Source organism: Sinocyclocheilus rhinocerous, unplaced genomic scaffold (genome assembly GCF_001515625.1).
Source record: "Sinocyclocheilus rhinocerous isolate Xijiao unplaced genomic scaffold, SAMN03320098_v1.1 scaffold3008, whole genome shotgun sequence".
Lineage (NCBI taxonomy): Eukaryota > Metazoa > Chordata > Actinopteri > Cypriniformes > Cyprinidae > Sinocyclocheilus > Sinocyclocheilus rhinocerous.
The window spans coordinates 145,873-168,944 of NW_015652302.1; the positions used below are offsets into that span (position 1 = coordinate 145,873).

Sequence of the window (23,072 nt, forward strand, 5' to 3'; positions counted from 1 at the left end):
ATATATATATATAATCTGGTTATATTTTTAGGATTGCATTCTCTAGTGTTATTCACCTGTCATCCTCTGTTCTTCTTTCACAGGAGCCCAAATCTTCCTCTCAGCTATTAGCAGACTGGGGAATGAAAGACATCGACTACACCTTTACCCAGGAGGACTACAACTCTCTCACCAATTACAAAGCTTTCAGTCAGTTTGTCAGGTAGAACAGCGATCTGTTTTTGTCCCATTTCTATTATCGCCTTATATAAACATCTTTATAATATCCTATTGTTATTTTATTCTGTTGACTCATCTGAAATATTTTTCTTTCCCTCTTCCTGTTTAGACCTTTAATAGCTGCTAAGAACCCTAAGATCGCTGTGTCAAAGATGATGATGGTTTTGGGGGCTAAATGGCGAGAGTTCAGCACTAATAATCCCATGCGAGGCTCAGCGAGTGCCAATGCAGCCCTGGCAGCTGCCAACGTAGCTGCTGCAGTGGAGAGTATGGTGACCAGGGTGGATGGAGGAGGGGCTGCGCCCATGGCCACACCCACATCAACAGCAGCTCCTGCTGCACCACCCCCATCCCAGCAGCCCCCAGCGGTCCCCCTGCGAAAAGCCAAGACCAAAGAGGGCAAAGGTCAGAGGAGAGAGAGAGGAATGTGGATTAAATAAGTGATTTGATTGGAAATTAAAATGTGAGGATCAGAAATAATTAACAAAGAAAAAATAAGGAATTTCAGGGGGCCCAAAGGTGAGTTTATTATGTGTTTTTTTTTTAATGTACTAAAAAGTTTTTGTGTCATTTATATATCTGATCTAGGACCAAATGCACGTAGAAAGACCAAGTCCACCCCAAAGCCCCAGGACAAAAAGTCTAAAGCGAAGAAAGTGGCTCCACTCAAGATTAAACTGGGCAATTTCAAGAGAAAACGTTCATCTGTATGTATCTATTCTGCTTACATATATTTCTGCAACGTATTGTAAATTAGCTAAATTATACATTATTATTAATATTTATTTAATATTATTAGTTAATGTATTACTATTATAGTAATTAATTATATAAAGTATATACATATATAATATATAAGATATATACTGCTGTTCAACAGTTTGGGGTGAGTAAGTTTTTTATTTTATTTAAGGAAATAAATGCTTTTATTCAGCAATCATGCATTAAATTGACAGTGAATTAACAGTTAAAAGGACAGCTAATTTATAATGTTACAAAAGATTTTAAATAAATGTTCTTTTGAAGTTTCTGTTCATCAAAGAATCCTGAAAAAATTTATCACTGTTACCAGAGAAATGTTAAGCAGTTTTCAACATTAATAAAAATAAGAAATGATACTTGAGCAGCAAATCAGCATATTAGAATGATCCCTAAAGGATCATGAAACACTGAAGACAGGAGTAATAGCTAATGGCTGCTGAAAATTCAGTTTTGTCATCTCAAGAATAAATGACATTTTAAAACATATTAAAATAAAAAACATTTATATTATGTTTTACTGTATTTGATCAAATAAATGCATAAATAATTGCTTTGGTAAGCATTAGGATAATTCTTTCAAAACATTTCCCAACCCCAAACTGTTTAACAGTAGTGAATATATATTTAAAATTATTCCTTATTTTTATGGCTAACATCACCAGCTTGTTTTGCACCCCTTCACCCATGGTTCCTTCTCTCAGAGCGGTGAGGACGATGATGGTGAGAGCGATTTTGACAGTTTCTCCATAAGTGATGGATCCAACAGTCGGAGCAGCCGCTCCAAGAGTAAAAAATCCAAGAGCTCCAAGAAGAAGAAGAGTGAGTCAAAAACAGCACAACTCAGAGTACTCTGAGTATGAGTACTCATAATACTGTAATGAACACACTATACTACCTTTTGGCCATTTTCCAGCCATTTACATTTGTTATAAACCCTCCTTCTCTTTCGTAGTGGATGAGGATGCTGACGGCTATGAGACTGATCATCAGGACTACTGTGAGGTGTGTCAGCAGGGTGGTGAGATCATTCTGTGTGACACCTGTCCGAGAGCCTATCACATGGTGTGTCTAGATCCTGACATGGAGAGAGCCCCAGAGGGCACATGGAGCTGCCCTCACTGCGTACGTACATATAAACGTGTTCAGAATAAATGTCTGGCCTTTCCTTGAGCTGCTGTGGGCTCATAGAGTAAAATCTACATTCTGTGTGTGTGTGTATGTGCACTGTTTCTCTACCATTGATATTTAATGACTGAAGTTTCTGTTGATTATGCATTATTTATGTCTCTCTCTCGCAGGAGAAGGAGGGAATTCAATGGGAGGCTCGTGAGGAGAGTTCTGAGGGTGAAGAGGAGAATGATGATGGAGAGGTAGAAGAGGAGGACGATCATCATATGGAGTTTTGTCGGGTGTGTAAGGATGGAGGAGAGCTGCTGTGCTGTGACACATGCCCCTCGTCCTATCACTTACACTGTCTCAACCCTCCTCTGCCAGACATCCCCAACGGAGAGTGGATCTGCCCACGCTGCCTGGTGAGAGAGGAATAATATAGTGTGATAGTCCAAATCTATCCTTTGGATTAGGTTATCTTGAGGTTTTATTTTCAGAGATGCCAGTGTTTAAATATGTAGGATTAACACAATTGATTATCCCATTATTTAAATTAGTTTAATATTATGGTTTAATTTTGAAAAACATGGAATATAATGTCTTTGTTTTTGCAGAGTCTTCCACTGAAGGGCAAAGTCCAGAAAGTCCTGGCCTGGCACTGGGGTGAAGCCCCTCCCCCTATGCCCGTGCCACGTCCTGCAGACCTTGCAGCTGATGCTCCGGATCCTCCTCCTATGATTGGTCGGAAGGAGAGAGAGTTCTTTGTGAAGTGGTGCAACATGTCTTATTGGCACTGTTCATGGGTCCAGGAACTACAGGTGACACAAATAAAAACACACACTTTCTTGTAAGTAGGAATGCACCAACATTGAAATTCTATATCTTTTTGTCTAAATAAGTGATAATAACTAAACAATAAATGTTTAAATAATAAATCAATAAATAATAAATGTTGTTAAATAATGAATCAACAGTTTTAAATGCTAAAATGAATTTAGGCATCGCTACATTATAATGTACAGTGTGAAAAATGTATATTTATTTTCTAAAGATTACATTTAAATTATTAGTGTTTTTGCATATAAGTTTAAGTAAACATTACATGCCGTCAGTGGTAATCTAAATGTAAAAATAGAATTTGATTTCTAATATTGACTTGCACTAGTTATTTAAAAAAAAACTCTAATAGCTGATGTGGTTCCATTATATTGTGTATTCCTTCTTTTAAGGGAAGGACATAAAAATAGTTACACATTCATGTACTAAAGCATAATATATGCACAATAATTCATGCATTTTTGTTTCCGTGGGTGTGTTTATTAGTAAAATCATTTAATAATGTATGTTTTTTTCTTTCTTGTCACAGTTGGAGCTGAACTGTCAAGTAATGTTCCGTAACTACCAGCGGAAGACGGATATGGAGGAGCCCCCCAATTTAGAGATGGGTGCGGAGGGAGACGAGGATAAGAGCTGCAAGAGAAAGAATAAAGATCCCTTTTATGCCCGTATAGAGGATCAGTATGGGCGCTTTGGAGTAAAGTTAGAGTGGCTCTTCATCCACCGCATCTTAAACCACAGGTGAAAACATTAATATGCCGAAGCCTGTTGAAGAATGACATATGCTGAACTATTTGGGCATTCATTTCTCTCATTCTCTCTGGCAGTGTGGATAAGAAGAATAATGTTCACTATCTTATCAAATGGAGAGATTTGCAGTATGATCAGTCAACCTGGGAGTCTGAAGACATGGACATCCCAGACTATGAGACCTTTAAACAACATTACTGGAACCACAGGTACATGAACACAGGCCTCTACAGCACTTCACACACATGCACACTAGTGTGAAATAATATTGAGTGCAGTTGTAAGTTAATCTGCATATCTTCTTTTTTTCTGTTTGTCAGGGAGCTGATGCTTGGAGAGGAGGGCAGACCAGGTAAAAAGATGAAGAAGGTGAAAGTGAGGAAGACAGAGAGGCCTCCTGCTAATCCTGTGGTGGATGTAAGGAACCTTAGAACAGCTTGGTTCAACTTTTGTCTACTTTATTGACTAGGGTAGAATTTTAAAACTGAACACTTTTAGGTTGGAGCCATGGTTTATTCAGTGTAAATTTGAACCAGGCCCGCTTCTTTTCTCTGCCATGTTTCACACTTTTTTCCCCATAATTTCCTGTTCTCTCAAGTGTAACCATTAATATAATTATAAGCAAGGCCACAATCGCATATTTAGATTGTTTGGAAACATTGTTTTTAAGAAAATACATTCATAGGTTTTTGACTGACAATGATCTAATATTCTTCCTGTCTCTTACTTTCAGCCCACTATAAAGTTTGATAGGCAGCCGGATTATCTGGACTCTACTGGCGGCACGCTTCACCTGTACCAGCTTGAGGGACTGAACTGGTTGCGTTTTTCTTGGGCTCAGGGCACAGACACCATTCTGGCTGATGAGATGGGTCTTGGAAAGACGGTTCAGACTGCCGTCTTCCTCTATTCACTCTATAAAGAGGTGTGTTTCTAAAAAAAAAAAATTAGACGTGCACTACCGCTCAAAAGTTTGGGTCGGTACAATTTAAAAAAAATGTTTTTGGAAAGACGTCTTTCGTACTCACCAAGGCTGCATTTATTTGATTAAAAATAAAACAAAAACTGTATTATTATTTACTATGTATTATTATTAATTATTATTACAAGTTAAAATAACTTTTCTTTTTTTATTTGAAATGTAATTTATTCCTGTGATGGCAGAACTGAATTTTCAGCAGCCATTACTGAAATCTTCACCATCTCATGGTCATTCAGAAATCATTCTGATATGCTGATTTAGTGCTCAAGAAACATTAAAAAAATTATTATCAGTGTTAAAATAGTTGTGCTGCTTAATTTATGGAAGCTCTGATACATTTGTTTCCTAGGAGTATTTGATGAATAGAAAGTTCAATAGTACAGCATTTATTTACAGTAGAAATCTTTTGTAATCATTTAAAAATCTGTGATTTTTTTATCAGTTTTCTGTGACTTTGGATACATTTTTTGATAAAGTATTATATTCTTTAAAAACAAAAAAAATCTTACTGACCTCAAACTTTTGAACGGTAGTGTATTTTCATTCTTTTATGTTATTGTAGTTTGATTAATTGATTTTAGAGGAATAAATGGTCTCTAGGAAAACATGTTTATTATAAAAGCTATTGTTTATAATGTGACATTGAAGTTTATAATACCGTACATTTGGTAATGGTCTCTCTCAGGGTCATTCGAAGGGGCCGTTCCTGGTCAGTGCCCCTCTATCCACCATCATTAACTGGGAGAGGGAATTTGAGATGTGGGCCCCAGACATGTATGTGGTTACTTATGTGGGTGATAAAGACAGCAGAGCTGTCATACGAGAGAATGAATTCTCCTTTGAGGGCAACGCCATCCGTGGTGGGAAGAAGGCCTCCAAAATGAAGGTATGAAACCCAGAGGAAAAGATGTTTGGAGGGGAAGAGTTGATACAGTAGTAACCATAACACAAAACATATGTAAATTTATGTAAATTAGTGCCACATCTGCTTTGTGGTTTGATGATTTATTTGTTTACATTGTGTGGTTCCTGAATCTCTCTTTATCTGTGTAGAAAGAGGCTTCTGTGAAGTTCCATGTGCTGTTGACCTCCTATGAGCTGATCACAATCGATCAAGCCATCCTGGGCTCCATCGACTGGGCTTGTCTTGTAGTAGACGAAGCCCATAGACTGAAAAATAACCAGTCAAAGGTAAGCTCCATGTGTCAGATGAGTGACACACCAAAATATCTACTAATTAAAGGATTTGTTCATCCAAAAATCAGAATTCTGTCATCACCCTCCTGTCTTTCCAAACCTGTATGACTTCATTTCATCCTAAATTCTGATAAAAATTTCATTTTAAATGCTGTCTAATTGATTCATTCATTAATTCTGACTGATCATGTTTTTTTTTTGTTTTTTTTTCTTCTGTGAACCAGTTTGATTTGGTTTACAAAACCAGTTTGAATGATTCATTCACAAATCTGACTTATTCGGCCCTTTAGTTCAGCTCACTCACTCAGTGATCCGATTTCAGCCGTTATCTTCTCCACTAGAGGTTATAACTGCATATATTTAGCTTTTTCCTCACATAAAGCTATCAAATTAATTCAGAAGAAAAATAGTGCAGAGCTTGTAGAGTACTTTTATGGTGCTTTTGCATCCTTTATGGAGAAAGTCATACAGGTTTAGAGCATCATTAAAGTGAATAGATGATGACAGAAGTTTGATTCCTGAGAGATCTATTCCTTTAATATTATGATTAAACTAGTATTTGATGTAAAACTAACACAATCTCACTCTCGTTTTATCTCTCTCAGTTCTTTCGTGTGTTGAATAACTACCCTCTTCAGCATAAGCTGCTGTTGACAGGCACACCTTTACAAAACAACCTGGAGGAGCTCTTCCATCTGCTCAACTTCCTCACGCCTGAGAGATTCAAGTATGTGTGTGTGTGTTCTTGATAAGTGAGTGTGAGGAGGATGTTTGTGTTCCCTCTGTTTTTGCTGTTCAGTACCAAATGTGTGTGTTTCAGTAATCTGGAAGGTTTCCTGGAAGAATTTGCCGACATAGCTAAGGAGGACCAAATTAAGAAACTGCACGACATGCTGGGTCCACACATGCTCAGAAGACTCAAAGCTGATGTCTTCAAACACATGCCCTCAAAAACGGAACTCATCCTGCGAGTGGAGCTCAGCCCCATGCAAAAGTACGAAACATGTTCAGTGTTTGTCAGTGTTCTGCTAAATATTCAGTACATTCATTCCTCATTTGCGCCACCTGCTGGACACCCTCTCTGTTATTTACAGCATGATTCATTGAACTGTATGACTGACAGTTTGATTATTCACAGTGTGTCTGTATAAATTACAGTTGTATGGGCCATTTATGACTTTTATATGACAATAGCCTCTGATTCAATCTTTCTGTTTTTCTGGAACAGGAAGTACTACAAGTACATCTTGACACGCAACTTTGAAGCTCTGAACACTCGTGGAGGAGGAAACCAGGTGTCTCTGCTCAATGTGGTTATGGACCTAAAGAAGTGCTGTAACCACCCCTACCTCTTCCCGACAGCTGCTAATGTGAGCGTCCACGCACTCACTCTCAACTAAGACAGTACCATTTTACAGTAGAAATGGGGAAACTTACAGTTCTTAGGTTTTGAATGAATAACAGCAGTACTTTCAGCTGATTGTTATGGGTCTGATTTTGCAGGAAGCCCCTAAAATGCCCAATGGCATGTATGATGGCAGTGCCCTCACAAAGGCTTCTGGAAAACTGATGCTTCTGTGTAAGATGCTGAAAAAACTGAAGGAGGGTGGACATAGAGTGCTTATATTCTCACAGGTACACACAATTACCGCACACAGATTTACTCAACTATATACTACTGTATACTCAAATCTTTGTGCATGGATGTAGATGACAAAGATGTTGGATTTGCTGGAAGACTTTCTGGAGAATGACGGGTACAAGTATGAAAGGATAGACGGAGGGGTGACTGGAGGGATGAGGCAGGAAGCCATCGATAGATTCAATGGTGAGAGGGGAAAAGCCACCCATTTCCATGAAATAACAGCAACATAATGGATGTTTTGTTTTGACAAAATCCTTCTCTTTTCTCTCACTGCAGCTCCTGGTGCTCCTCAGTTTGTTTTCCTCTTGTCCACCCGAGCAGGGGGTTTGGGCATCAATTTGGCAACCGCTGACACTGTCATCATCTACGACTCTGACTGGAACCCACACAACGACATCCAGGTAGAGGCGACATAAAATACCTGATGCTAAAACTGTCAAACACCTGCATCTCTGTGAGAGAGTCTGTGTGGGTGGACTCTTTCTGATGCTGTCTCTCTCCTGTTGTCTTTCTCAGGCATTTAGCAGGGCTCATCGTATTGGTCAGAATAAGAAGGTGATGATCTATCGATTTGTCACTAAAGCATCTGTGGAGGAGAGAATTACACAGGTGAGATATGAAACCGTAGTTTAAAACCCAGGCAAATACAAAACTGTTGAAAAAAAACACCAGCACTAGCAAAAGTCATCTCATGACACTTGTGTTTCAGGTGGCAAAGAAAAAGATGATGTTGACTCACCTGGTGGTGCGGCCTGGTCTGGGCTCCAAGGCTGGATCCATGTCCAAACAAGAATTGGACGACATCTTGAAGTTTGGCACAGAACAGCTTTTCAAATACGAGCTTGGAGAAGGTTTCTCTGAACACTTCATCTTCTGAACATAATTTTGCTTTGAGATCAGAAAATAAAACATTTGAGAGAATAATAATAACGTTTGGGCTAAGTAACACATGTAGTTAAGGGTTTGTATGGGACATGTTTTGTGTATCAATCACTCTCGCATAAACTACAGAAACGTCCCCAAACATAAGCTGCTGTGGTGTAGGTGTGAAGTTCTGCTTTCAGTTGAAGTTTATTTAGATATTTAAACTAGACATGACCTTCATGAGCACTGATGTTGTTAAGCTGAGTTTCATTCTGATGCTGCAGTAGGTTTTCTGGCTTTTGAAATATATTGCTAAAAATTTAATTAATAATATTTTTTATGGTGGGACAGAGAAAATGTAGTAAAGTAAAAAAAATAAAAAATACAAATCTGACACACTGGTCTGACTGTGCCAACCAAAAATGTGCTGAGCACTGGGCAGAAAAAGTAAATACCAATGCAAATGAAGTACTTCTAGTACTAGACAATACAGAAAATAAATAAGGTTATTTAAAGTTAATACAGAAATTAATGGAAATAATCCACACAATAAATGAAGGGGACAAAGTAAACACTAAAATCAATTCTAAATCAAATAAATCTGTCCTCCAGGTGACAATAAGGAGGAAGATAGCAGTGTGATCCACTATGATGACAAGGCGATTGATCGGTTGTTGGATCGAAACCAAGATGCAACAGATGACACAGAGCTGCAGAGTATGAATGAATACCTCAGCTCTTTTAAAGTGGCCCGGTATGTGGTCAAAGATGAGGATGAGGAGGTGAGTTTGTGGGATTGCGACTGTGTGTGGTGTCTTTGTGTCTCATGTATGAATATGGAGATCATACGGTGTGTCTCTGTCAGGAGGAGGATGTGGATAGAGAGATTATTAAGCAGGAAGAGAGTGTAGATCCTGATTACTGGGAGAAACTGTTGCGCCATCATTATGAGCAGCAGCAGGAAGATCTCGCTCGTCACCTTGGCAAAGGCAAACGGCCTCGCAAACCTGTCAACTACAACGACTGCTCACAGGAGGACAGAGGTAGACGGGGTACAGACGCACTTTTAACACTTTTTTTTTTTTTTTTTTACTGCCCTTTCCCTGTACGTTTGTGAGTGTTGTTATAGATGAAGACAAACTTAATGGTGTGATCTCAGGTCTGGTGTGTTGTTATACGTGTAATATTTTTATTCAAAATGTATATTTTGTGTTTAAAATAATGCATTTATATTTATAAGTTTTTACATTTATAATCTATAAATTATTCAATTTATGGAGGTGGTTGTTTAGATGTACATTACCAGTCAAACATTTGGACACACCTACCCATTCTTTATTATTGACTTTTATAAAACTAAACTGAAACATGGGAATTATGTTGTATATTATGTACTAAAAAATGTTCATCAAAGCAAAGCTTTAATATGCCTAAAATAGTTAATTTAAAAAATCATGTAATTCATACAATGTATACATTGTATATGAATAAAATAGAAATTATAGCATTTAGATATGTTTTTAGATTAAGAACTTTTTAAGATTATGAGAATCAAATTCAGTCCAGTGTGTCCAAAAGTTTGACCTTTGTTTTACGTGTCTGCATGAATCCTGGTTGTATTGTCCCCTTAAATTTAATATTTTCTTGTCAAGAAAACTCAAGTGCTCAGTAATATATTGCCTCACTCATTTGTGTTCCCAGACTGGCAGGATGATCAGTCTGATAACCAATCAGATTACTCTGTGGCTTCAGAGGAGGGTGATGAGGACTTTGATGAGCGATCTGAAGGTCAGGAACAAAGTTAAACCGTCCTTATCTGAATAAGCAGTTATTATATATTAGTATTTACATGATACTCTTTTTTTGTCTTTAGCTAACTCCCGAAGACCAAGTCGCAAAGGCTTGAGGAATGATAAAGATAAACCCCTGCCTCCTCTACTGGCCAGAGTGGGAGGAAACATTGAGGTTCAACTTCAGTTACTTTTCAGCTTGTTTCTTCTATTCCCTCCACATACTCAGCGATAGTTAACCTCTCTCTCCTCATTAGGTGTTGGGCTTCAATGCTCGACAAAGGAAGGCCTTCCTGAATGCAGTGATGCGTTATGGGATGCCTCCCCAAGATACCTTCACCACTCAGTGGCTCGTTAGAGACCTGCGAGGCAAATCAGAGAAGGAGTTCAAGTCAGTCTAACTGTCCCTAGAGGACTTCTTGTTTATTTATTTTTACCTCATTTATTTGAGGACTCTCTCTTTTTCTCAGGGCATACGTGTCCCTCTTTATGCGTCACCTGTGTGAGCCAGGCGCCGACGGGGCAGAAACATTTGCTGATGGCGTTCCACGGGAAGGACTGTCACGACAACATGTTCTCACACGCATAGGTGTAATGTCACTGATCCGCAAGAAGGTGCGTGGGGTTACGCTTTTTAGTGTTTTATTGGTTAGGAGTGAACTATTTGATTCTGTGAATGGCAGTGGTGTTGTTATAGGATTGCCTATTTTAAATTCTTACAGGTCCAGGAGTTTGAGCATGTGAATGGTCAGTGGTCAATGCCCTGGATGAAAGAACTGGAGGAAAGCAAAAGAGCGGCAGCCATTGCAGCAGGAGAAGATCCAAAAACGCCCTCTACTGGGACGCCTGCAGATACCCAGCCCAACACACCAGCACCAGGTACACACATCCATATGAGTGTTGTTATTGTTAACTAAACACTAAAACTAAGAAAATGATATAAAATTTTTAGAATAAAAAAAAAAAATTAATTGACCAAAACATAAGTGAAAGTATACAAATGAAATCTAAATCAAAATATTAATAAATACTAGAATGCTGTAATATATAATTAATACTAAAATAACACTGGCTCATATGGGTCAATGACATTAATATGGAAATTATAAAAGTTTTGACCAGCAAAAGTCATGTGGTCCAGTGAACATGAAGAAGAAAAAACAACAACAACAGATAATTCAACCTTTTTATGGTAAGTTGCATAGAGGATCCCAGAAGAGGATTTGTTCTTCATTCACAGATAATTTGTCCAGTATCTCTGCATGGCCAATCATTACACATTAATCTGACTCCCTTTTAACCAAACAGAAGACCCTTCCAAGAGCGATGACGTAAAAGAGCTGGAGGAGAAGATGGAAGGGGACGGAGAGAAGGAGACGAAAGGCTCCAGACAGGAGGATGAGGTACTTGTTATTTACAGTCTCATTTTTTCACTTCACCTTCCTGTTTCTCTTCTCTGTATTTTTAAACACTTTCCCTTTGTAAACACCTGCCTGTCTCATTTTGTCTTTCTTCTTGTCTCCAACTCTCATTTCCACGTCCCCTCTTTTTTCTCAGATCATTGAGATTCCTGATGAAGGTGAGAAATCCCCCAGTCCAGCAAAGAAAGAGGAGAATAAGGACAGGGAGAGAGAGACCACCTCACCATCAGCAGAAAAGGATGGAGGAAGCAGAGATGAAGAAAATGAAAAGGAGGGAGACAAAGAGAAGTCCACTGAATCGAAGGAAAACACATCTTCAGATGTCAAAGCTGAAAGTTCAGATGCCACAAGCAGTGTAGACTCATCCAAAACCAAAGGTGAGGTGCTAAGCACTACTTAAAATGGCCAAAATACAAATTTATTTTCTTATGTATACTACATATCCACTCCATGAAAACTTAACTCTTAACCAGATTAACTCTTCTGGTAAAGGTCCCCTGTGTAGCAAAAAAAAAAAAGTTCTTCAATTCAAAATTTTGCATAACCCTGGTCACACATAGCACCAATACTGACTTACTCCATTGCAGAAGAATCTGAAGAGAAGACAGAAAAAATGGACACTTGCCCAGGAAGAGATGAGAAGAAAGGTACGTGTTAATACAAATAACACCTTTATATCACAGAGAACTGTTACAATGAATAATGTCTTTCTCTCTCTACTCAAACAGAGCTGAAAGACGAGAAGCATGGCATGAAGTCAGAGGACTCTGCTAAGCTGCAAAATGGAGAGAATGCCAAAGAGACAAGTGGAGGAGTGGATGGAGTGAGTGAGGAGAAGAAGAAAGCAGTGAAGCAGAGGTTCATGTTTAACATCGCTGACGGAGGTTTCACAGGTACACTGGGAATTTACTGTCTGTGTGTATGTGTACATGCTGGTGAATTCTGAATCAATGAACTCTCTGTTTCTCTCTCCAGAGCTTCACTCTCTCTGGCAGAATGAAGAGAGAGCCGCCACGGTCACAAAGAAGACTTACGAGATCTGGCATCGTCGCCATGACTACTGGCTGCTGGCTGGTATCATACAGTATCCTTAATGCCATCATTTTGATAAGCAGTGTGTCTTTCAGTACAGACAGCAATACATTTCCTTGCATCACTAAAAGGAATGCGTCTTGTTTTATTGTACTTTATTGATTTATTAATGCTATTTTATGTTATTTAAAAAATATTATAGTTTTATTAATATATTTGTTTTTCGTTGTTTGTATTATTTACAATCCACTACCAGTCAAAAGTTTAGACATACAATTTAATTCTTTATTTACCAGTTACTGAATTTTATTTAATTTAAATTTTTAAAATACATTACCAGTCAAAAATTTGGACACAGAATTTTTTATTTTAAAATTATAGTAAAGTCATTAAAACCAAAAGAAGTACAGGAACTATGCAGTAGTACCGGAGCTATGTAGTAGACAAGAAAGGTAAAATAAATCAAAACTTTGCTATAAATCAAATCCTCTACTAGCAGTCTAGTGGAAACTTTTAGCTCTAGTTTTGTTAAGAAAATAATGTCTTCAAAGCAGATTTATTGCATTTGAGCATATGCCTTTAAAAGTATTTAAGATCATAACATAAGCAACATAAATTCAGGCAAGTGTGTCGAAATTTTACAGTATATCTTATATCAAAAATGGTCTGTTATGTCCTTCACCTCTACCATCAGCCACGGTTACGCACGTTGGCAGGATGTACAGAATGACCCGAGGTTCGCCATCCTCAATGAGCCCTTTAAGGGAGAGATGAGCAGAGGAAACTTCCTCGAGATTAAGAACAAGTTTCTTGCTCGCAGGTTTAAGGTTAGAGATGTACAGATGCTACAAAAAATGTACACACTGGCAGAGCTACATGGCTCTTCTTTCAACTGCTTCATTTATGTCTCTCTTTAGCTGTTGGAACAAGCTCTGGTGATCGAGGAGCAGCTCAGACGTGCTGCATATCTAAACATGACAGAGGACCCCTCTCACCCCTCCATGGCACTCAACACACGCTTCAGTGAGGTGGAGTGTTTGGCAGAGTCACACCAGCACCTCAGTAAAGAGTCCATGTCAGGAAACAAGCCTGCTAATGCAGTTCTACACAAAGGTACAATAACTCCCATAACTCTATACTGCACAATATGATTTGCCTCACAGCTTTGGACATACTTTTGCAATGCAGAAGTGTGCTAAAATCACAAATAAATGAAATACAAAATAACCATATTATTTCTAGTCCCCAGGACAAAAACTATTCACAGATACTTTACTATTTCTTTCACAAATTATTCAGGATCTTTTAATTAAAGTTAAAAGATTATCAGGATTTTTTTTATGAATTGTTAATCTAAATTGAATTTAAATTGAACTAAATTTGAATGCAAATAATCCGGGTATCATTCATTCATTTGTTTTTCAGTATAAAACCAAAAAAAAACAAAAACTGTTAAAATCAAAAATTGAACAATGGATATCAAGCACTCAAATTCTATTTTGCTTTTTCGTTGGACTCATTGTAATCTGGAAATGACCGTTACTCGCAGAAAAAAAGGTCACTGTGGTGTCTGCCTCGTGACACATCAACATTTATATTTTCTTATTTGTTGTTAAACAACCAGAGGTAAATTCATTTTAAGTCTGAATGTAGTGTTTTTGCATTGACTAGGCTAGATGTGACAACACATGTTACAGAGGCCTGGTGGATTTGTACGTAGTGATTTATGTACGTTTTGTTTTTATTTACAGAACTATAATTGCATAATACTATAAAATAAATGTTTTTTAAAAATTTAATGTAGCACCATAAAATCATTTGAAAATGAAATGATACATTAAATATGAAAGTAAAATGTCCCAAAGCTTCTAAACAGTTCAGAACACAGTGTTTCCAGCACAGCACTGCTCAAAGCCACAAAACTTCACACTTAGTATCTCAGCCTAGTTTTACCACATTTGGCTTGCTTATTGCATCCTGTAGCTGCAGTAATGTTGTTTAAAGGCAAAAATGAATTCATTTACTTAAAATGTTCAAATAAATAAATCTATCCTACCGCTAATCATTCTGTCAGTTCTCAAACAACTGGAGGAGCTACTCAGCGACATGAAGGCAGATGTCACCCGGCTCCCGGCAACCATCGCTCGGATTCCGCCCGTCGCTGTGCGGCTGCAGATGTCAGAAAGAAGCATCCTTAGCCGGTTGGCCAGCCGTGGACCGGAGGTCACACAGACGCAGGCGCCACGCTGATGACCCCTGGAAGAAGTTTTCACTCGTACCTCCCATAAGTCACGATGAGGAATCATCTCACACACATACAGACATGCACCTGGGTCAGGTGATCAGATGCGTTGTGTATATATATATATCTGAAATAAGTTCCAGCTGCCTGCACTAGTTTTGACAGAAGAAGAGTGGAGCGGTTTCTAGCTTAACACACTGTGGTTCCCTAATATTTCTTGTAAAGCTCAATTTAGAGGCATTCCAACCTCCTCCATTTAAAAATCCTGTGAACACACACCTACTGACCAGAGAGATGCATACGTATGTTAGAATACACAGCACCCAAATCGTTCTCCAGTGTAAATCCAGTTCAGGTTTTCCAGGTCACCTCCTCTGCACTGTTGTAGGCAATGCAGGGCAAGGTTGAAGAGCAGGTGTGGATTTTTGCCTTGCGTGGAATGGATCTTTGCAGTGGGGACTCTTTCCTCCTCAGGTGTGTTTTATGTCGTAATTCACACTAGTTGAATCACTGTTTTTGTGCGTTTCCACAATTATGCTTCAAGCTTCAACTTTAAATGCCTGTTTGAACCCTGAAACATCATGTGGTTTCCAACTTGTGAAAAGTTTATGCTGATGTAAACACAGTCCCTGTCCCAAATGCCCACATGCTTCTCGGAGTCCACGTTTGGTGACATAATGCCAGATAGACTGTCAGGTAATAATCCACTGATGCAGGCTCTGCAGAATTACCCTTCTAAAACACATAAGCACTCTTCTGAAATCTAAAATGTCAAATGGGACACACTACGGTCTTCACAAATGCAATTGGGCAGGGTCACAACTCCTATAAGGACATTTAGATTAAATATCAATATATAATAATCAAGATTTTTTTTTTCATTATGAGAAATGCTGCTTTAAGAATCCACATTTATTCCACTTTCTCTCTCTTGATTGGCTTGTGTATAATGTAACTAGAGAATAAATCCCTGTTTCCTTTTCCTACAAGAGAAGACAAAATCCCCCTAGCACAGGTGAAAAAACGCAGCTGTTAATTTAACCTCTAATTTTACACTTTCAGTGGGTCTGAATATCTCACTTTGTAATTATGGTTGTTACCGTTATGTCTTATGTTTCTGTTTTGTTTTGTTTTTTTAAACCTGCAATAAAAGGTAACAAAGCTTGCAGCGTTTTGTCTCTTTATTTGGGTGTAGATAAAGTTTTAAGTTTATATATAAATGTTATATATTGTATGGTGGTTCTTCTGGAACTAGACTTGATCTATAAAAAAAGACACCCTGACGAAGGCAAAATAGCCGCAACGCGTAGGTGTGCACTTGTCACCTGTTCTTTAAACTTATAGCCATGATGAAATAAAGGATTTTTAAAAAACTTTTTGAATAAGATTCGAGTGCCTTGGACTACTATTATTCTTACGAGTTGAATCATCCCTTGCACCCAAAGAGCACCGAGACTAGAAACCCAATTCCCCGTGCAGCACTTCTTTTGCATTCTTTATTTCGTAGACTTAATCTATGTTCAGGAAAACATTATCTCTATACATTTCCTTGTTAATTTATTGCATATTTTAGCTAAATTTCTTTTAATTTTTAGCTACATTTTATATATTTTTTTCTTGTGATTATGCACCTTTTTTAACGCATTTTACCTTGTTTTAGTTCATTATTGATTCCCTAAAATCAATTCATGGATTCCATTTGGGTATTCAAATGTGTTCTGCAGAGTGATTCGTATATACAGTACGTAAGTAGCAAATATTTAGTCTCCCCTACTGACCAGTCTGTAAGACATACAGAAACATCACAGAACTTTGTATGAAAGTGGAAGGTATTTTTGAATCTGAATCAGATTGGGAAAAATAGTCGAATTCAAGTGAGTTAATAAATGATTAAAAAAAAAAAACGGATGGGGAAATTATGACAATTAACGAAAATGGGTGGGTGGAGGCAGATAACTTTGAGCAAATGCTTTGGGCAGAGAAGACTTGCAAGTCTAGTTAGTTAAACCTTCACTTTGCATGTCGTTAGATCAATCTGCATGGTACTGTAAAAAATGACCGTGAATTTAACGGTAAAAGACTGTAAAAATGCTACAGTAAAAACCTGTTAAATGGTTAAAGGTAAATTCCCCTACTATATACGGTGAAAAACAGTATTGGACATTACATGTATTGGACATTAATTTTACGGTAGTATACCGTTTTTGGAAGTGAAAAATACCGTATAATTTACAGTGAATAACCGTAAATTGACATTCCCAGAATTCCCTGCGTTACATTTCAAATTTGATGTTTTTTTGTTGAAATAACTATGTTTCTTCTTAGTTTTTTTCTTATCAGTTTTGTATATTAGGGTTGTATGTTACACCTAATGTTGTTAAATTAATGTTTATTGCATTATTTCAGTTTCATGTGTGTTACCATGATGGTGTTTGGTGTTTGTGTGAATGACACTGTGCACCTTCTATATATTTTATTATTTAAAAGCTGCTTGTGATGGGCTTTGGTTCATTATGTGACTTTCTCATCACCACCTGCTTTTGGTGGTTATCAGTGTATTACAAAGGTACAAAACAGATTTCAGTACTTCAATAGGTTGGTATATTAACATTATATCAGTTAATGAAATTACGGTATTTAACTGTAAATTTAAGTTAAAACCGTAAAACCTAAAACGTTGCTACCATGTTTTTTACGGTAAAATTCCGGCAACCACAGCTGCCGGTTTTTTACCGTAAAAATTTTACGGAATTTTTTTTACAGTGACAATGTTTGATCTGTTCCATTCAAGGGCAGAACTGGACATCGGATAGATCATGTGTGTGTGTGTGCAACAACGTATTGAAGAGAAGAGGACAAAAGCATGTAATGTGGGTAAGGGACTTGGCTTTACCTCCTTATATGGCTTTACCATGGTACTTTTTGTTACTTCTTTGTCAGTGTAGATTAAATTGAGAAGGTTGAATTATTTTTATAAATATATTAGAATTTTTTAGAAGATGCTCCAACATTCTGGATTCAGTCTGCTGGTTGAAACTTCTCTTTGCCCTCATATATTCATGGGCTTCCTGTTGCTGCCAGGATCCGATTCAAGACAGCCTTTCTGTTCTGTGGTGCTGTTTTACCCTAACCCTAACCCTGCTCCAAATCATAATCCAACCAACCACATCCAGCCCAGACTCTGTAATTAACTGTGTTATCTAGCTCACCCTCACCAGTAACCTCTTTTTGCTGGTCCCTTAAAATGTGGTTTCAAGGGTTTGAGTTAAAATTCTGATTAAAATAAAATGTCATTGAGCTAGTGAAGACTTACAAATTACTTTCAGATTCATAGAGCTTATATATATATATATATATATATATATATATATATATATATATATACAGTATTAAAAAAAAGAAGATGCACTATTTTGATCACCTGTCAAATTGCAAGGTGTTTCTAGGAATGTGTGTTTAGGGTTTAGGATATTTGATCTTTAACTTCCTTACTAAACACACACCTTCACCACTGTAGGTACTATTAAATATATATATTTTTTATCTGCCTGTGTATCTGTAAATATGGTTCTAAGTTACTGGTAACTTCAGAAAGAGTCACTTAGTTTGCATTGCGTTTGAAAAACATTTTGTTATGTGGTATCATGAAATTTGATCCTGGACTTTACATGTATTCATATATTATAGTTGTGACCTAGAGGCTACTAGGTCACAACTATAATATATGAATACATGTAAAGTCCAGGATCAAATTTCATGATACCACATAACAAAATGTTTTTCAAACGCAATGCAAACTAAAATGTTACTAAGGGTAACATTTGCAAAGCAAAAAATTCTCCCCCTTTTTAGATCACGTATTAGCTTAAAGTATGTTAAATTGTGTCAGGTGAAGGTTTTAACCATTTATTTATTTGGGTCAGTAAGAAATTCATACTTTTATTCAGCAAAGATGCATTACACTGACCAAAAGTCAACATTAAAGACATTAAAGATTGTCATGATCCCAATTTTTTGAAAGTTAGTGTGTAGCAGGGTTATTATAGTTAAATAACTACTAAATAGTACTAAAACCATTATTTTTTTAGAATACAATGCTGGCCTTGTGGTGCATTATGGTAGTTATTCTTTTACATATGTACCTTAGCCCATTTTGATGTAGTAAAAAATTATGTAAATTATGCAATTAACAACACAAAACATATGTCAGGTTGCTGTGCTTCCTCATGTGTTTATTTATGTGTGTGTGTGTGTGTGTGAGTGAGTGAGTGAGTGAGTGAGAGGGGAAGGTCTGGAAACAAGGAAGTGCAATGTACAACTAAACAAATGGACTTTAACTGTCAGCCTTGATGACACACGGCCTGTAAAATCAGTCTGCAAGGAAAAAGGCATAAAAGAAGAAAGTCAGGGAGCAAAATAAAGATTAAATAAATTCAGAAAGTCACTGGAGAGAAGAAGCAGTAAGAGAGGGTAATTTGCATTTCCTTGTCGTTGTTTTGCACTACATGTAGTTCCTCAATTTGACTCTTGTAGTTTCACATGGTGAGCTGGATGTTTGTCTGATAATGTCTGATAATTAGTTTTTGACAAAAAGAACAGAAATTAATCTGACATCTCTGTATCTTTCTCTACCTCTCTTGTTTGCTTTCACTGTTTTATGAAAAAGCCACAAAAAGGAAGGAAGAAGTTTGTAACAGTGCATGAGAGAGTGAGAGAGGGAGGGACATACGACAGGCTTATATATACACTGTCAGGACAACCTGCTCTTCAAAGCACCGAAAACTGTTTACATTTCGAGAGAGAGGAGAAGCAAAGAGGGCAGGTATGAAGCCGCTAGACAAATGATGGTTGTGGTTGGTTGTGTAATGGGATATCACTGCACTGCTTATAGAAAGAGGGAAGCAAATGGAAAAGTAAAGGATGAGTGCTGACGTATGACACGAAGAGAAGAAGTCTGTACTTTACTGCTCTGGATTATTGTGTATGCCTGTATCATATCTAATACAATATTAATGTGCATTCAATTCTTTTTCCTTATGACTGGAAGAGGAACATTTGAAAAAGGAAGATGGTCCGGTAAGTTGAGACAGACTTTTTGCACTCTTGTTCCAATCTTGTTCAACTCCTCATCTTCCCCTTTTCAGTTTTGCTACTCTTGTGTTTTGCACCATAGACTCTTATCTGTGAGTCTTGCAAAGTATTTGTAAAAAGGCATCTTTTTTTGTACATAACTGCAATGTGCAAGGTGTATTTATATGCTGATGCATGTCTGGCTGCACGTGTATGTGCATTTCTGCAAATGCACTTGGTGGTTTGGTAGGCCTTGGTAGAGTTTGCTTCTTCTTGTTGCATGTGCTTCACCATACCATTTTATATATATACATACACACACACACACATATATATATATGAATGTATGTATGTATGCAATTATATTTGTGCATATATATATATTTTTATATATATTTTTTTTATATATATATTACATAACTTCGTTATTATTATTACATTATATTTGCGCATTTAGAAAAGTGTCCAAATACTCTAGGTACTCGTATATGTGTGTGTGTGTGTGTACCTATAAAGTACCATGAAGTTGCATTTGATAACTAAATTTAAAATCATTTCAACAACATTTTATGTCACTTCTTCTCGAGTTCAGACAGGTGTTCTAACCACAGGTGTAGTTTAGCACATGAACTATGCATATTTTACACTAATATTGCACTACACTGCCACAAAGTGTCCAAATATTTTGTCTTTTTTGAACAACATATTGGTTTTTTATCATTTAAAACCTACTAAACTTCTTTTTGTGAAATATTTGGCTTGCGTGCAGTTAAGTCATCCACGTACAGTATGTTGTGCCATTCATGTCAAACCCTTCATGTAAAATTTTATATTATCATCTCTAGCATGTCTGACTCTAACATATGCTCATTTACATGTTGAACAGGTGGTTCCACAGAGATCTGTCTGGAATAGACGCAGAGTCCGTTTTGAAGAGCCGAGGTGTCCATGGCAGCTTCCTGGCCCGACCCAGCAAGAAGAATGTGGGCGATTTCTCCCTGTCTGTTAGGTACAGCACTTTTGGTTCGATACGATAAGTATATCTATCTTTAGCCACTTTTTATGTCATTTAGAGAAAATTAGGTTCTGAGGATAAGCTGAGGTCAGATTGGGGGATAGATAGCCTTCATAGCTTTCTGTTACTTTCTGCTTTAGTGAAAAGGAAGCCTTTCTGTTTTGGCTAAAAACAAAACAATTCTTTATTTACTGAACGTTTCTGTATTTGATTGATTTGAGCTTTTGTTTTTCTTACTCTAATGTGTCTGATCGTGTTTAGTTGTAAAGAAACACAAGCGTGTTAAGAAACATTTATATACTTCCCTTCAAACCAATTATTACTTTTTTTTGAATAGATGGCAAGCAGTTTTTTTCACTAAACAGACATTGCGCACAGTGTGGGAATAAACATTTCATTATATGTAGTGATAATTTGGTTCTGTATTTATAGAATATGCAGCGCTTTTTGTCTCGTTCTTTTCAGAAGCTTTGCATGGGTCGTGGTTTTCTGACCTTTAAAAATATTAATGGACATATGTTTTCTTGCAAAGGTTTTTTGTTTTTCTTTTCTGTTTTCTTTTACTCATTGTCTGCCATGCAAATTTCATCAACAGTTCATTTCACTTCACATAACAGTGCAGTAATTCATACATTTATCTATATGTGTTTTTATTAAATCCATGGACTATAAAACCTAATTTGCTTGTTACATATAGATACATATAGACTTTCAAACATGCTCCAGACATACAATGTCTTTATTTCTCTCTGATCTTTGTAATATAAAAAGTGTCCGCTTAATAATGGAAAACATTAATACGCTGATTGTATGATTGTATGCAATGTGTGACTTGGATGTTGTCACGCAACAAAGTGGATGTTATTAAATGCCAGTTAATTTTTTAAAGGGCAAAGATCAGTGTCAACAACTCAAAATTGGCACATGTAGTGCTGTATGATTCTGACCATTATACTGAATTGCAGTTCATAATTATAACAATGATATATTTTCTGCGTGTAGCCTAGAAACTAATCATAATTGATCAGTTTTGATATTTGCAAATCAATCGTGGTTGCATGGTTTTACGTCACCATCTTCATTTAACCACATTTGTAGTTTAGTAAACCTTTATTTAGGGGTGACAACAATAATTGAAATCAACTGTTACTAACATTCTAATTTAGTGTAAAATCATTCCATTTATCATTTTTTAGGTTTTATGTACAAGCTTTGAAGGCTTTAATTGATTGGAATATTCTAAAACTGCTAGCCTGAGAAAACACGATGAATATGAGTAATCAATATCTATGATGGAAAATATTACTGCCATCGTTTGTGAAAAAGATTTCAGGTCAAGTAATTACTTCATACTCACGTAAAGTTTCTACACACTTTGTGAAGTTACTATTACTCCATTTCCTGTGACATTATGTCCTGTTTAAACCAGTTTATGTTTGGGGACCTCGATTAATTATTTTGAGATGCCATGTTCTATCAATAAATATAAAGAATTACATTTTTCTGAACGTGATGCATCACCAGTCCTCTTTCCTTCTCTTCCTCTGTCTCTCAGAGTGGGAGACATAATCACACACATTAGGATTCAGAACACGGGTGATTATTATGACCTGTACGGCGGGGAGAAGTTTGCGACGTTGGCCGAGTTGGTGGAATACTACACTGGAGACCATGGAACTCTACAGGATAAAGATGGGACCGTTATTGAGCTCAAATACCCTTTAAACTGTTCTGATCCCACCACTGAGAGGTAAGCCATCATATTTGACCCTTCATCATGAAGATGTTCGGGTGTATTTACAAAATTAACTGAACGAAATAGCTAATACAAGCAGTTTTATTTGACTTTGGTTTGATCTAAATTGTTTCTGAGACTTATATACCATATTTCAAAGGTTTCAGTGACATTATTACCAGAACAGGTTTTTAGGAAGAGTTCCATCTGTATTTACTAACCTTGTCTATGCACTTTCTTAATCATGTCAAATATTCTGATTATGATGTTTGCATAGATTGCGTATGGAACTATTCCATTCCTACTCTGTTTGCTTTTGCAACACCATATACCAATCAATGAGCCCCCCCCCCCCCCCCCCCCCCCCCCACCCCCCCCCCCCCCCCCCCACCCCACATTAA

The 23,072-nt window shown here is 37.1% G+C and overlaps 2 protein-coding genes across 9 annotated transcripts in view; both read left to right on the top strand.

The window, feature by feature from the left end:
- Window positions 1–15,806, top strand: part of LOC107714608 (chromodomain-helicase-DNA-binding protein 4-like) — a 23,446-nt gene extending 7,640 nt beyond the window's left edge. For 2 of the 4 annotated variants that reach the window (XM_016520497.1, XM_016520496.1), the window contains exons 5-40: window positions 84–202; window positions 329–624; window positions 808–926; window positions 1,683–1,800; window positions 1,934–2,103; window positions 2,280–2,513; window positions 2,706–2,909; window positions 3,458–3,669; window positions 3,756–3,887; window positions 3,999–4,095; window positions 4,412–4,603; window positions 5,346–5,546; window positions 5,714–5,851; window positions 6,463–6,584; window positions 6,678–6,851; window positions 7,086–7,227; window positions 7,361–7,492; window positions 7,568–7,685; window positions 7,779–7,903; window positions 8,019–8,111; window positions 8,212–8,353; window positions 8,979–9,148; window positions 9,232–9,418; window positions 10,068–10,154; window positions 10,240–10,331; window positions 10,414–10,547; window positions 10,627–10,771; window positions 10,879–11,035; window positions 11,465–11,559; window positions 11,714–11,954; window positions 12,165–12,224; window positions 12,306–12,470; window positions 12,553–12,661; window positions 13,304–13,436; window positions 13,527–13,722; window positions 14,684–15,806. In XM_016520497.1, coding sequence (XP_016375983.1) covers window positions 84–202; window positions 329–624; window positions 808–926; window positions 1,683–1,800; window positions 1,934–2,103; window positions 2,280–2,513; window positions 2,706–2,909; window positions 3,458–3,669; window positions 3,756–3,887; window positions 3,999–4,095; window positions 4,412–4,603; window positions 5,346–5,546; window positions 5,714–5,851; window positions 6,463–6,584; window positions 6,678–6,851; window positions 7,086–7,227; window positions 7,361–7,492; window positions 7,568–7,685; window positions 7,779–7,903; window positions 8,019–8,111; window positions 8,212–8,353; window positions 8,979–9,148; window positions 9,232–9,418; window positions 10,068–10,154; window positions 10,240–10,331; window positions 10,414–10,547; window positions 10,627–10,771; window positions 10,879–11,035; window positions 11,465–11,559; window positions 11,714–11,954; window positions 12,165–12,224; window positions 12,306–12,470; window positions 12,553–12,661; window positions 13,304–13,436; window positions 13,527–13,722; window positions 14,684–14,859 — 5,427 coding nt within the window. In that variant the 3' untranslated portion in view covers window positions 14,860–15,806. The other 2 variants (XM_016520498.1, XM_016520499.1) reach the window with 2 other exon arrangements.
- Window positions 15,807–17,631: 1,825 nt separating this feature from the next.
- Window positions 17,632–23,072, top strand: part of LOC107714609 (tyrosine-protein phosphatase non-receptor type 6-like) — a 21,847-nt gene continuing 16,406 nt past the window's right edge. Inside the window, exons 1-5 of one of the 5 annotated variants that reach the window (XM_016520504.1) lie at window positions 17,632–17,725; window positions 19,518–19,673; window positions 19,899–19,927; window positions 20,808–20,930; window positions 22,492–22,686. In XM_016520504.1, coding sequence (XP_016375990.1) covers window positions 19,920–19,927; window positions 20,808–20,930; window positions 22,492–22,686 — 326 coding nt within the window. In that variant the 5' untranslated portion in view covers window positions 17,632–17,725; window positions 19,518–19,673; window positions 19,899–19,919. Of the gene's footprint in view, window positions 17,726–19,243; window positions 19,322–19,517; window positions 19,674–19,898; window positions 19,928–20,796; window positions 20,931–22,491; window positions 22,687–23,072 lie in introns of those variants that run through there. The other 4 variants (XM_016520501.1, XM_016520502.1, XM_016520503.1 and 1 more) reach the window with 4 other exon arrangements.